The sequence below is a fragment of the Lithobates pipiens genome, unplaced genomic scaffold (genome assembly GCF_037356315.1).
Source record: "Lithobates pipiens isolate NorthernLeopardFrog02 unplaced genomic scaffold, aLitPip1_a1.2 Scaffold_8, whole genome shotgun sequence".
Taxonomy (NCBI): domain Eukaryota; kingdom Metazoa; phylum Chordata; class Amphibia; order Anura; family Ranidae; genus Lithobates; species Lithobates pipiens.
Window position 1 is genome coordinate 545,473,300 of NW_027507903.1, and position 12,680 is coordinate 545,485,979.

General features: G+C 38.2%; 1 protein-coding gene across 1 annotated transcript; it reads right to left on the reverse strand.

Annotated features, from left to right (window-relative positions):
• Positions 1-1,063: 1,063 nt before the first annotated feature.
• Positions 1,064-2,887, reverse strand: LOC143962255 (olfactory receptor 5B21-like). The gene has a single exon (XM_077471573.1). The coding sequence runs from the start codon at positions 1,997-1,999 to the stop codon at positions 1,064-1,066; it is 936 nt and encodes a 311-aa protein (XP_077327699.1). The 5' UTR covers positions 2,000-2,887.
• Between the last annotated feature and the right edge of the window lie 9,793 nt (positions 2,888-12,680).

Sequence of the window (12,680 nt, forward strand, 5' to 3'; positions counted from 1 at the left end):
TATTTTCAGTGGTACCACCACGGAAAGTGTGCTCAACATCACTGGTCTCCAAGACATCGAGGGTTCTTTCCTATGGCTTCTCTGTAGCTCCATCAGCACAGCAATGCATCACTTCAGGTGATGCCGGTAGTCCCATGACGTAGTTCTGAGGCTTCACTTCCGGTGGCACTGTAAATATATAAAATAATGTGCATGGACCACATCCAAACATCTCTTCTTGTTTTTGGACCTTAAGGACAGACAATGACTGTAGCCTTAAACCGGCCATAGACAAAACCCGGATGAATTCCAATCCATCTATGTGCAGGTTGGTTGTACAAAAGCGATTTGCTGTCTTTTCCTCCCATTGTCCGGGCATGGGTGCCTGACCATCCTTTGAGCTTACATCCTTTGAGCTTAGCAATTCTCCTTTAGGTACTAGACACCCAAAAGAGCAGCAGAGGACACCATCCAGGACTAATGCCTGCACCACTGTGCTCAGTACTTTATCTTGTGAGACTATTTTTATTGGAATTTTAATGAGTTTTAATCTGTATATTCAATAACACGTAAATATTGTTTCATGCTGGAACTGACCTTTTTGGATTATTTTAGTTCAGTTATAATGACTCTGGACTTGTCCTTGTATTGAAGCTGCATACCATTTTGCTACATTCTACTAAGTTACCAGGAAACAAGGCACATGTCTGCCATACTGTGATTATTGCTCCCTGAAACATCTTATGCACTTTGGTTTTGGTACAATTTGCTGTTTACCTACCCCATCCAAGGGATCATCTAACAGCGGCAAGAGATGTTGCTCTGGGATTGTTTCTGTGGTCCTTGCACATTGGTTTTATAAAAATTGTGACTTTTGTGCAAGACAGTTATAATCTGACTCTTGTGTTTTTGTTTTACAATTACTGTAAAGTAAGAAACTGCATTAATTACCCTCTTCTGGGCACAAGTCCCCTCCTTGGTCATGCATTGTTTCCATCACTGAGACTAACTTTCACTGAGACAAATTTTTGTTTTATAAAGGAAAGCACTTCAGGTTTTTCTTGTATTTCTTTGCTTATTGTGTTCATTTCATACATGACTTTGTCATCAACAATATATTTAATATAGCAATATTTATGTCCTTATTTCTGAAACTGTAAATCAAAGGATTCAGTGTGGGAGTTGCTGCTAGATAAAGCACTGAAAAGACCTGGTCCAGCAGCTCCAAGTTCTCTGATGGTGGTATCATGTACATGCAGAGTAATGTCCCATAGAAGAGCAACAGGACAGTAAGGTGTGAAGTGCAAGTGGAGAAAGATTTTTTCCTTTGGCCCACAGATTTCATTTTTAAAATGTTTGATATGATTTTAGTGTAGGACATCAAAATAAGCACAAAAGGAAAAAATCCCACCAATAAGGCTTCTACTAATATCACGGTTTTAAATTTACTTTTATTACCACAAGACAATTTAGTGAGTGTTTTCATTTCACAAAACAACTGATTGAGCTTTGTAGACCCGCAAAAAGATAACTGGGATGCAAACATTGTAACAAAAAATGAATTTGAAAATCCAAAGGTCCAACAAACTGCCACCAGAAGATTGAATGTTCTCTTGTGCATTATTAAGGTATAATGTAATGGTCTGCATATGGCGATGTATCTATCATATGACATTGTAGTCAACAAACAAATTTCTGTACAGGCCAAAGATGTAAAAAAATACATTTGAGCATAACATTCTGCAAAAGAAATTTTATTATTTCCTGTTTTAATGATGTCTAACAGTTTAGGAAGTGCAACAGAAATGTACACTCCATCTACAAATGACAGATTACATAAGAAAAAATACATTGGCTTTTGTAAATGATGATTCAAAAATATTACCAAAAAAATAATCATGTTCCAAATTAAAGAAATTAGGTAAACAAGCAAAAATGTAACGAATAATGAAAACAACAGTCCCCCATTTGTGGTTAAATCTGCAATGTAGAAGTCATTCTGAAGTGTTTTATTCTCCATCAATGTAATGTATTTGAAGGTTGAAATTATTCTATTGCTCTGATGTTGTTGTTGTTGTTTTTCCTTGTTTTGCTCTCTGCTAAAATTACTACACTCATTTTACTGATCCATTGAATATATTTTAAATACCATTTACAAGCCTTGTTCCTGAAGTTATACTCCTGTAAGTTTTAAAATAATGGAGAAATCAAACTAAATATACTATTTAAAAATGTTTTATATTTTAATATTTGATTTACTTTATAATTAAGCTTAGCTTTACCACATTATGATTTCATTATATTATTTTCCAACAAGTGAGGCAAGAAAAAAAAAAGTTATGCAGCGTACACACAACCTTTTTTTCCATCAGAATAAATTCTGAAGGTCTTTACGACGGAGTTCCACAGAAGCTGACTTGCCTACACATGATCACACCAAAGTCCGTTTGTTTAGAACGCGATGACATATGATGGGACTAGAAAAAGGAAGTTCAATAGCCAGTATCCAATAGCTGCCCTTGAGCCGTTTTTGGTCCGTCGGAATAGCATACAGACGAACGGTTTTCCCGATAGGAATTGATTCCGTCTGAAAGATTAAAACATGTTCTATTTCTAGGTTCATTAGAATTTTTGAAATAAAAAAGTCCAGTGAAGCCCACACACGATCGGAATATCCGATGAAATGATTCCGCCTGACCTTTTCTGACAGAAAGTACGGTCGTGTGTACACGGCAATAGTAGTAGTTGCTGTATATCAAAAACAATTCTCATAACTGCCTGAATTCCAATTTCAGTTATTGGCACCAGAAGACTGTCAATTATGATTTTCTATACATGTCTGACAGAATATTTTAATTTACAATTTCCTTCTGTGTAACTACAGTGGCAGGAATGAGAGAAGGCATAATGGAAACATTGAAAAATGGGGTTCCCTCACGCTATCAAAGGGAAAAATATCAAATATGGTATGTCGGTTAGACTGCTGCTAGACCTAAAGTGCACTTGAACAACAATAAATAAAAAAGGTGATCAGCGCAAACTATATACCAAATATTACTACAAAGATGGAAAACCCTTGTTTGATATGTATTCTACTTCATAGATAAAGTGCAATAAATCAATAATTATATCAATACTATTGGTGAATCCTAATGCAAATTGCTGCTGTGCATGCAATTGTTTAGCTGCTGTGCAAAACTGCTACTGTGCAAACTACATAAATAAATTATTCGCTGTGCATGCGATTATTTAGCTGCTGTGCAAAACTGCTACTGTGCAACCTACATAAATAAATTATTCACTGTGCATGCGATTATTTAGCTGCTGTGCAAAATACTACTGTGCAAACTATGCAAACAAATCATTTGCTGTGCATGCGATTATTTAGCTGCTGTGCAAACTGCTACTGTGCAAATTACGGTAATAAATCATTTGCTGTGAATACAATAATTTAGCTGCTGTGCAAAATGCTACTGTGCAAACGACGCAAATAAATAATTTGCTGTACATGCCATTATTTAGCTGCTGTTCAAACTGCTACTATGCAAATTACGCAAATAAATTATTTTCAAAAAATGCTCAACACATTACCATAAATTCATAAAGTGAATAAAATAGCTACTGCTATGCAAATAATTAAAACAAACAGTTAATATAGTGCAAAATCATGCAAATCATCATCAGATGCTAAACATTAAATAATAATTGAATGAACACTAAATAGTGCAAAATGGTGCAAGATTATCATAAAGTTCTGAGTATCAAATGATCCTTTGTGTACGCCTTTAAGTGTGTAGGTGTACCAATACAGTCCTATTTATATTGAGTAGTGATACCCATAAAAGTCCATCCATAAACAGTAAACGTGCAAATTAGTGCAAAAAGTGCTGGTGTGCAGCAATGTGACAGACAAACTCTTCAGGTGACATCCACTGTGTACTCTTCGTGTGCGCCACTCAGTGCTCTCTATGCGCTTACCTCTAAATGGGTAAGAAATGCCTCTTAGATATTTCTAATGATGAGTCCTCCTGAGTGTGGTAACCAGGGATGATGTCCTTAAGAGTGCTGTATTGCAATAATGGCTCCCAGTTGGTTAGTTCATCCTCGACAAATGAAAGCGGGGAATAAACAGGAAGATACCATAGCGTAATATGTCTCAAATAGGTTTATTTATGTTTAAAAAAATGGCTACTTACAACAATGCTGAAAACAACAGGCAGATCAAACAATGTGCGGTGTTGCAAACGTCTCTATGCGTCACTTCCAGTTGTTCCTTAATCCAGTAACTTCCCTATGCATTACATCACAGGTCATGACTTCATCAGGGGATCAGTGAATAATGGAAACATTATACAAAATATAACTAATTATCATCAGGAAATGATAAAATTATCAAATAAACCAACCCCCCCACCCCAAAAAACAAAAAAACAAAACAAAAAAAAAAACAAATAGAAAAGAAAAAGTATAACCTTAAATAGAACTGTGGTATTCCCCTAACTCTAATTGATGGCATTATTTGGATGACATTTATGTCACTCACTTCACTATATAGACAACTGTCATATTCCCCTCTGCTTTCCCATGATGATTATTTTGATTATTTTTTTTTTCACTTTGTTTTACAGCCATTATCAAAGCTAGCAGATTATGTCCCAAGGACTACAAGCCGTACATTCTGTTAGTGTGTGAGTAACAAAAATGCAATTGAAGGAAACCATCATAAATCTTAAGGTATAATTTATATTTTACTTTCACTGCTCTGGTAAATTGTATTTCTTAGTTCAGTTCATAAGACTCTTCTTAAAATGGGATGTTTATATGTCATCACTTCCATTAGATCTGATGTAATCTGCTAATGGTTCAATCACAAGTGAAAATATAATTTTAGAGAGGGGTCATCCTTGACAAGTCCCATTTGACAATGTAAAAGGGTCAGAGAGTAAGCTAGAAGTGTAGACTCGGGCTGTGGGATTTGGGTATAGTGACATGATTGTTGAGTGGATCAGGCCAGATATTCCAAATTTGTGCAGGGTCCTAGACAGATATTCCCAAATGGCCCTATCAAAGGCCTTTTCTGCATCTAGGGCCAGGAATATGCTAGATTTTTGGGTGACCTCTGCATATCGCAGAAGGTACAACATTCTTCTGGTCCTGTCTGGTGCCTGCCTGCCCCTTACAAAATCAACTTGATCAAGGCCTATGAGGGATGGAGTAATTTCCATTAATCTATTAGCAAAAATTTGGACGTAGATCTTTAGATCTGAATTTAGTAGGGAAATGGATCTAAAGTTTTGGGGAGTGTTGGGTCTTTACCCAGTTGTGGTAGTGTAACTATCACAGCTTGGAGCATTTCACTTGGGAAGGAACCAAGTTTTGGAGTGAGGAGGGAGGTGAATATTCAGTGGAAAATTCATCCAGTCCGGGTGATTTGTGCATGGGAAGGGATTTTATGAAGGTCTCGACCTCTTTTTTGGTGATGGGTGTATTCAATTTTTGAAGTTTGGTGACATCTAATGTGGGCAGATGGACTCCTTGAAGAACATCATTGATCTCTAAATCTGTAGGTTGGTGGGTGAGTGGGTTTTTGTTAAGGTTGCAGAGGGATTCATAATAATCTCTAAATGCGTTGGCTATGTCTTTAGGGTTGTGAAGTGTGGTATTAGATTGGTGTTGTTTAATATGCGTGCTTGCTTTTTTTTGAGTTGGGAGGCTAAGAATTTGTCTGTCCTATTATCTTGAGAGTAGAAGGACAGTTTCATTCTTTTAAAGTATGTGCCATAATCCACCCTGAGTTCTTGCCGTAATTCCTTGTGGCAGGAGGTAAGGAGTTTTAGTATGTGGGTTGAAGTAGTGTTGGGATTTTTGTGTTGAGCCTCTAATTCTGCAGTGGATTTGTGAAGCTGTAATATGCACTGTATTTTTTTCCTCTCTCTAAAGGCAATTTGGATAAGAGTTCCCCTAGCGAATGCCTTATGTGCACACCATATCATCAATGGAGAACATTCTCCATTATCATTGGAAATACTCTCTGAGTTACCCTTCCATCTCATCCCTAATCTTAGGGTGCGATAGGAGGAAAGTGTTGTTGCACCACAGTCGATTGTGGGAAGTTTTCGCTCGTATCCACAACATCAATAGTCACAGGTGCATGGTCCGACCACGTGTTGTATATATCAGCATGACGTACATTCTGCCTGTGAATTCAAAATTCAATTGAAATCCTCACACAATATCAAATTATCCTTTTGAATTGTTTTAGCAAGCTTAATGATCTTACGGATACATTTCATTGATTTAAAGTTAGGTGCATATAAGTTCACCAGTGTGTAGATGACACGATCCATTTCTGCGACCAATATGATGATATCCTTTGGTTCAATATGATCCTGCAATAAAGAAAAGGTTACATTGCCCCTGATAGCAATCAATACCATTTTTCTTAGTAGTGTCTTGTCACTAAATACGTGTGGAAATTTAGCATGAGAGTATTTCGGGGGTTTGATGCTAGAGAAATGCGTTTCTTGTGCTCACAAAATATTGCATTTTAAGTCCATTGCAGGGACTGTTAAGTCCTCACACATTGTATGACATCAGCGTAAGGTTCATTTAAATGGTAGAAAATGCTTTTCCGTCATCTAGTGGTAGTAATTGGTATGAGAAGTGTTACAAACTTCTTGTTTGATATGTGTATGTCCTAAGGTACATTTTTCATTATAACCAACAAAAAAGAAAAAAAAAGAAAAATAAACCATGAAGTTGGGGGAAAGAATATTACTTGAATCAGCTGAACAGCGGGTGAGGGTTGATCTAAAACAGAAACGTGTGATTAATCTGAAAGATGCCAAGGGTTCGGTAACCCTGAGGAGAGTGCTAGGCATGCAGGTGAACTACAAGAGTACAAACATGAATAAGTTATCTACTCCTCCTGTTTTGGTGAATGTTGTTGCATCTGTCCTGGAGGGGATTGGGGTCTGCAGAGTCACCGTTCACAGGGAGGATGAGACACTTTTGGAGGAGTTCCATACCTTTCTCCAGTGAAGTGATTTAATGTGATTTATTGTGCATTTCCACCAGCAATTTGGCTGGAAAGTCCCACTTGTAGAGAATTTTGTAGTTATGCAGAATTTTGATAATGGGAACCAAATTGTGCCTCGCTGTCAGTGTAGCTTTGGACAAATCAGCATAGAGTGCAATTCCAGCAAAAGGGTCTGGGAGTGTAGTATGCTGTCTGGCATATTGCATCAGTTGTTTTTTTTTTTCTGATAACAATGGATCCTAGCTATGATGTCTCTGGTGATCTGGTCAGGCAGGAATGATAGTTTTGGCAGTCTGTGCGCTCTGTCTATTATTATGTCTGCAGGCTCCAGAGATGGGAGGGCTGTTGTCATGAGCTTTTGAAGGTATGCAGAAAGGTCCACTGGTTTAATTGATTCAAGGATCCCCTAAATTTGATATTATTCCTGTGAGCCCTGTCTTCAATATCTGCCATTTTAAGATACATGATTTTGAGCTCATCAAAATAGACATCTACTAGCTCCTTAGGTGCCATAGTAAATTCCTCCATCGTCTGTTCAACATATTCTAATCTGTTGCTGACCTCTTTCATTTATTTCTTTGTGGAGTGCATGAAAGCTGCCATGTCTTGCTGGAGCCTCCCCCCTCCCCGCAGTGTTTGCAGCATCTCTTTCATAGTGGTGTCTATGATGGGCTGCTCTGTGGTAGGGAATGCATCTAGATGCTGTCCATATGAGGATGATTCCTCCATGTCTTCCCCTGCTATCCCTGCATCATCCTGAGCTGTTCCCTCCTCCCCAATCCTTTTCTGTTTAACAGGGCTTTTTAAAGGAGAGGATACTAATGGATGGTCGTTATAGCCTGACTCACCCGTGGATAGCAATGGATGGCTGATCGCGCTAGCTGGGGATGAGGAAGAACAGCTCCTGGCGCCGGCATCATCTTGGAATTCTCGGCCCACCACTGGGGGGAAGAAATCGGTCATTTTGCTCGGGCCCTCTCTCTCCTTCCTCTTAATGGTGGTAGGTGTGTGCCCCTCCGTCTCCCCTTGCTGTGGATACTAGGGAAATGTGAGCCGCGGTATGTCACCCGTTGTGGCAGAGCTCCTCTCTCACACCACCATCTGCTCTGGTTGCTGGCTCTTCCCCTTATTTTTTGACATTCAGTATAAAAATAAACAAACCTAACAAGCTAATAAACTGTTCACTACCATTTTATTAACTCAGTGAAGGGCCATTGGACTTATCTGCTATGTTAGGGTACCTGCATCAGAGCAAGTGCTTTGCCAGGTACTGTACTTATGCATTGGGGGTGCCAATTTATATATTTTTTAATCCAAAGAAAACTTTATTAACATTAATCCAGTACAACATAGCCAAGCAGTACCTTTCAATGAATATTCAAAAGTAGTCAGAACTAGTACAACTCTGGTCCATAACATACATGCCAGTAAAACCAAAGCCATTACAATCAACCTGTTATCTTGAATACAGACATATTAAAACAACAAGTGCAAAGCACCAAGTTTGAGCATTATACTGCGTTCAACCCTAATAGCCTGTCCATGACTAGATCCACCAGGGCAAGCCCAGTTAAATCCAACCATGGAACCCATAACTTTTCATATTTATGTGAACATACCCTGTGTTGGTAGATGAGTTTTTCCATCTGAAAAGTATTACCTACTGCAGTAATCCTTTCCTTAACTGTTGGAGGGTTTTCTGACTTCCAATGCACCATTATAACTTGGTGAGCTAAGAATAAGATTCTCATAATTGCCTCTCTAGTGTGATTCTCCCAATCAAATTCATCCAATATGCTAAGTAAGCCAGATTTGGGCTCCAGGGGTAAAGAAACTTGGTAGACCCTGTTCAGAGTGTCCCCCACTCCTCTCCAATATGTGTGTAATTTTGGGGCACCTCCACAATAGGTGAATAAGATCCCCATGATCTCGCTTGCATCTAGAGCATATTTGAGTAGACAGTAGGCCCATAACATGCAATCTGTGAGGTGTGAGGTATACCCTTAAAGAATATATAACTATAATCACAACTGTTTTTAATGCCCCCCTCCCTGTTCTACCGCACTCTTAGAGGGTGTTTTTTCAAGAAAGATTGAAGTGGGGGGGAGGGGTGCGTTTTAAATGAATGTGCTACATGTTAAGTGCTACACATTAACGTGTTAATGCTTGATAGGTTTGTTTTTTACTGAGCATTACCGCAGTACATACAGTAGGTGTGAAGCTCATTTTAACTGCATGTTTATCTGCATAATAATGTAAGATGCATTACACCTAACCCAGCATGTTCATCCCTATAAAATGTGCAGTGCAACAGTTATCTAATGTAGACAATTATTTACAGACATAACCCCGAGTACTTTCTTTTTTGTCACCATTGTGGCTTTTCTTCTAGTTGAAAAAAAATCACAGATCTTCTTGCCACCAGACTTTTACAAGGGTCTTTTTGAACATTAGGCTGGGCTGCAACCTAACCCCGGCAGAAGCCTCTTTCCCCACACCCTTTCCATCCTTTAATTTCTCCCCTTTTCTAGACTTCACCTATATTTACTCACACATTTATGCAGCTCTTATTGAGTCTTTAATTTACATAATATCAAAATACTGCTATTTCTATTATTTTATCTCTACCTACACAATATTTGCACATACAGCTATATGCTATTTAAATGTCTTTTTTTTTCTGTACCAGAAACTGAACAAAAATATTGGAGAAGGGGGGGGGGTTTGTGGCTGGAAGAACCTCAGTGAATACGTCACCTCATCCCTATTACTGGATTTATTGTGTGACTGCACCCTAGTGTGTTGTATTAATGCCAGTACACTGCTGTTTGTGAAGGATCATTAGTATGACTTTTTCTTTTCTTTCTTAGCCTTTCTGCCAGATTCAATTGGTTGCAATCCCTATTCTCAGTGATCTTCTATTCATTTTACACCTATTTCTCAGTGCCCCTGCTTCAAACTTGATTTTCGTATATAATTGTAAGTAATTGAGGCTATGTTGGCCCCTTCTCATTTTGGGATTTTTCTATCCAAAAAAATATTTAATAATCAATGAACACTATATTTTATTGTTAGGTTTTTATTCTCCCTATCCAGCAATAGACGCGACGCCTGGTCGGGAGTGCCTGTTGGTATTTGGGGGTTCCCTGTCCCCCACTCTTGTGGCCTCTGCAATTTGGGGATATGTGCTGCTGGTGCTTCTTCTGATTTAGTGGCCCACATTCTAAATTGAGACTATTATGTTTTTGAAGTAAATTGTTATGTTATTTGTTCTTACTTTGGCCTTTTTTGTTTACTTTAGTACCAGCAGATATCACTTCCCTGAGGAAGCCAATTGTTTGGCGAAACATGTAGGAACTGATATCTCAAATCACAGGCTAATACAAGATCTATGTCTGTGGGCTTCTTTTTGGTTGCTTAATAGCTGAATAATCAATTGCTTAGTACCCATTGTATCCACTTTTGTTTATGTTATATTGTCTGTATTTGTTCAGTGTTTTTGTATTTTTGTCATTAAAATAAAATAAAATTGTTAAATATTTTTTATACATATATAGTGTCCCTGTAGTTTTTGACACCACAATAATCCCTTTCCTCCTTCTTCTCTTCCCCTTTTAAAAATATTGATAGCTGAAATAAAGGCAAATAAGAAAAAAATAAAACAAAACACAGATTTGTGATGTACGGTAAGTGAATAAGCTGTTTTTTGGTACATAATTGTTTATGTAATTATAAAGAATTAAAGCAGTATTAAACCCAGAAGCAAACGTATAATATTGCAGCTTACCATTTCTTAGATGTGATTGCTGAATTCATTTTCTCTTTTAGGCTTTCCTTCTTCTATTTTCACCTGATGATCCAGCCACTAAGTCTGTTGTTTTCAAAAGCACAAGCTCTCCTGTAAACGTAACAGTTTAGAGTGTAGCAGTAAAACATTTACTACTGACAAGGGTTCTTACAATGATCAGATTTTATTTAATTATTTATGTAAAACCTTTATCTCAGTTTATAAAATAAAGTGTTAGCTGGAGTCTGGCTTCAATTTGTTAGTGTGCTTAAATCTGCAAGTACATCTTACACTCTTCTACCCTCAGACAGACAATGCTGCTGTCCAAAAGGTGCTCCCTGTGCCCCATCATTCATACAGGAGGTGTTTTACTGGCCAAATCACCAGGTGAAAACAAAAGGTTAAAAACCTAAAAAGAAAACACATTTAATCACCAATTCTAATGATTGGTAAGCTGAAATATATTACATTTTTGGCTTTAGATTTAATACTGCTTTAACTAACATCCTGCTTCAATAGGCTGTGCATATATGGTAACATCTTCCAAATGTAGTCATTTAGTATGAAAAGTATTGTCATGACTAAGGTCACTCCAAAATTTAGTTTTCACCTGAAAATGTTATACTACCGCCCCAAGTGAAAAAAGTTAAAACCCCACTCATTTTTTCATTTTCTAATAAACAAATTATCAATTATGGCAGAAATAGTTTTTCAATGTGATAAGAACCTTTTGTACTATTGTAAGTAAGAATATCCCAATGCTGACAGACTTTACAAAAAGATGCTCATAGCAAGGGACACTATTAAAAAAAGGAAATATACTACTGTTATCTTGTAAAACTTCTATAAAATGATTCTGTGTAGATAAATGCTCAAATCTGAAGACATTACTTTAAAGTGGATATAAACCCTCACATATACTCAGTGAAGTGAACTGCCTCAGGTGATACCCAGAGATGAAACACATTCTCCTACATAAGTTTTACATGTATGTCTGCTGTTTTTAGCTTTATTCACTCTTTAGAAAGGGCAGATCATGTTACAGAGTGTCAGGGCTGGGCTCAGCCCTTCCTTCTCTGAGCTTGTTGGTAATATTTTTCCAGATTGGATGAGCAAGATCACAGCATGGATCAGTTTGCCATAGTGTTACAAACGATCCTGAGTCACATGGCTCACCTGGAATCTCCCACTGTGGCTGCTCCGGTACAACCAGAGTCGCAGGCCATCCCTGCTGCTGCGCTAGTCTCTGTGCAGGCACCCGCCTCGAGTATTACCTCTATAAGAGGTATGTCTGGTTCTGCTCCGCTTCCCCAGTGATTTGGGGGCAATCCAGTTCAATGAAGAGGATTTCTCAACATTGTGGAGTTACCCAACTCCCAAGGCAACACTGTTATCCTTATGGTGGTTGACTGGTTCTCAAAGATGTGTCATTGTATTCCACTTAAGAAGTTGCCCACTTCTAAGGAACGCACTTCCATTTTTGCTCGGGAGATCTTTCACTTACATGGGCTACCCAAGGTCATTGTCTCAGACAGGGGTAGTCGGTTTGTGTCCCGGTTCTGGCGAGCCTTTTGTGCACAGGCCTTCAGGAAAAAACTCAAGACCTACTTCTTCTAAGAAGCTAGACAACACAGGACAGATCGAGCACCTTGAGGCGATTCAGTTTGCATTTGCAGCGCTATACAAATCATTCATTCATTCACAGTTGGGAATTCAGCTTGCTTTCTCTTCTGCGTATCACCCGCAGTCTAATGGGGCCACAGAATGAGCCACTCAGTCCTTGGAGCAATACGTTGCTCTATTTTTGACCATCATAACAACTGGTTCGACCGTGGACAGTGCCTTGAATTCTGTTTCCTGATTGTCCCTGTTTAT

Bases quoted from the DNA above. Each gene is read 5' to 3' on its own strand.
- LOC143962255 (XM_077471573.1), bottom strand. From the start codon at position 1,999: ATGGAGAATAAAACACTTCAGAATGACTTCTACATTGCAGATTTAACC.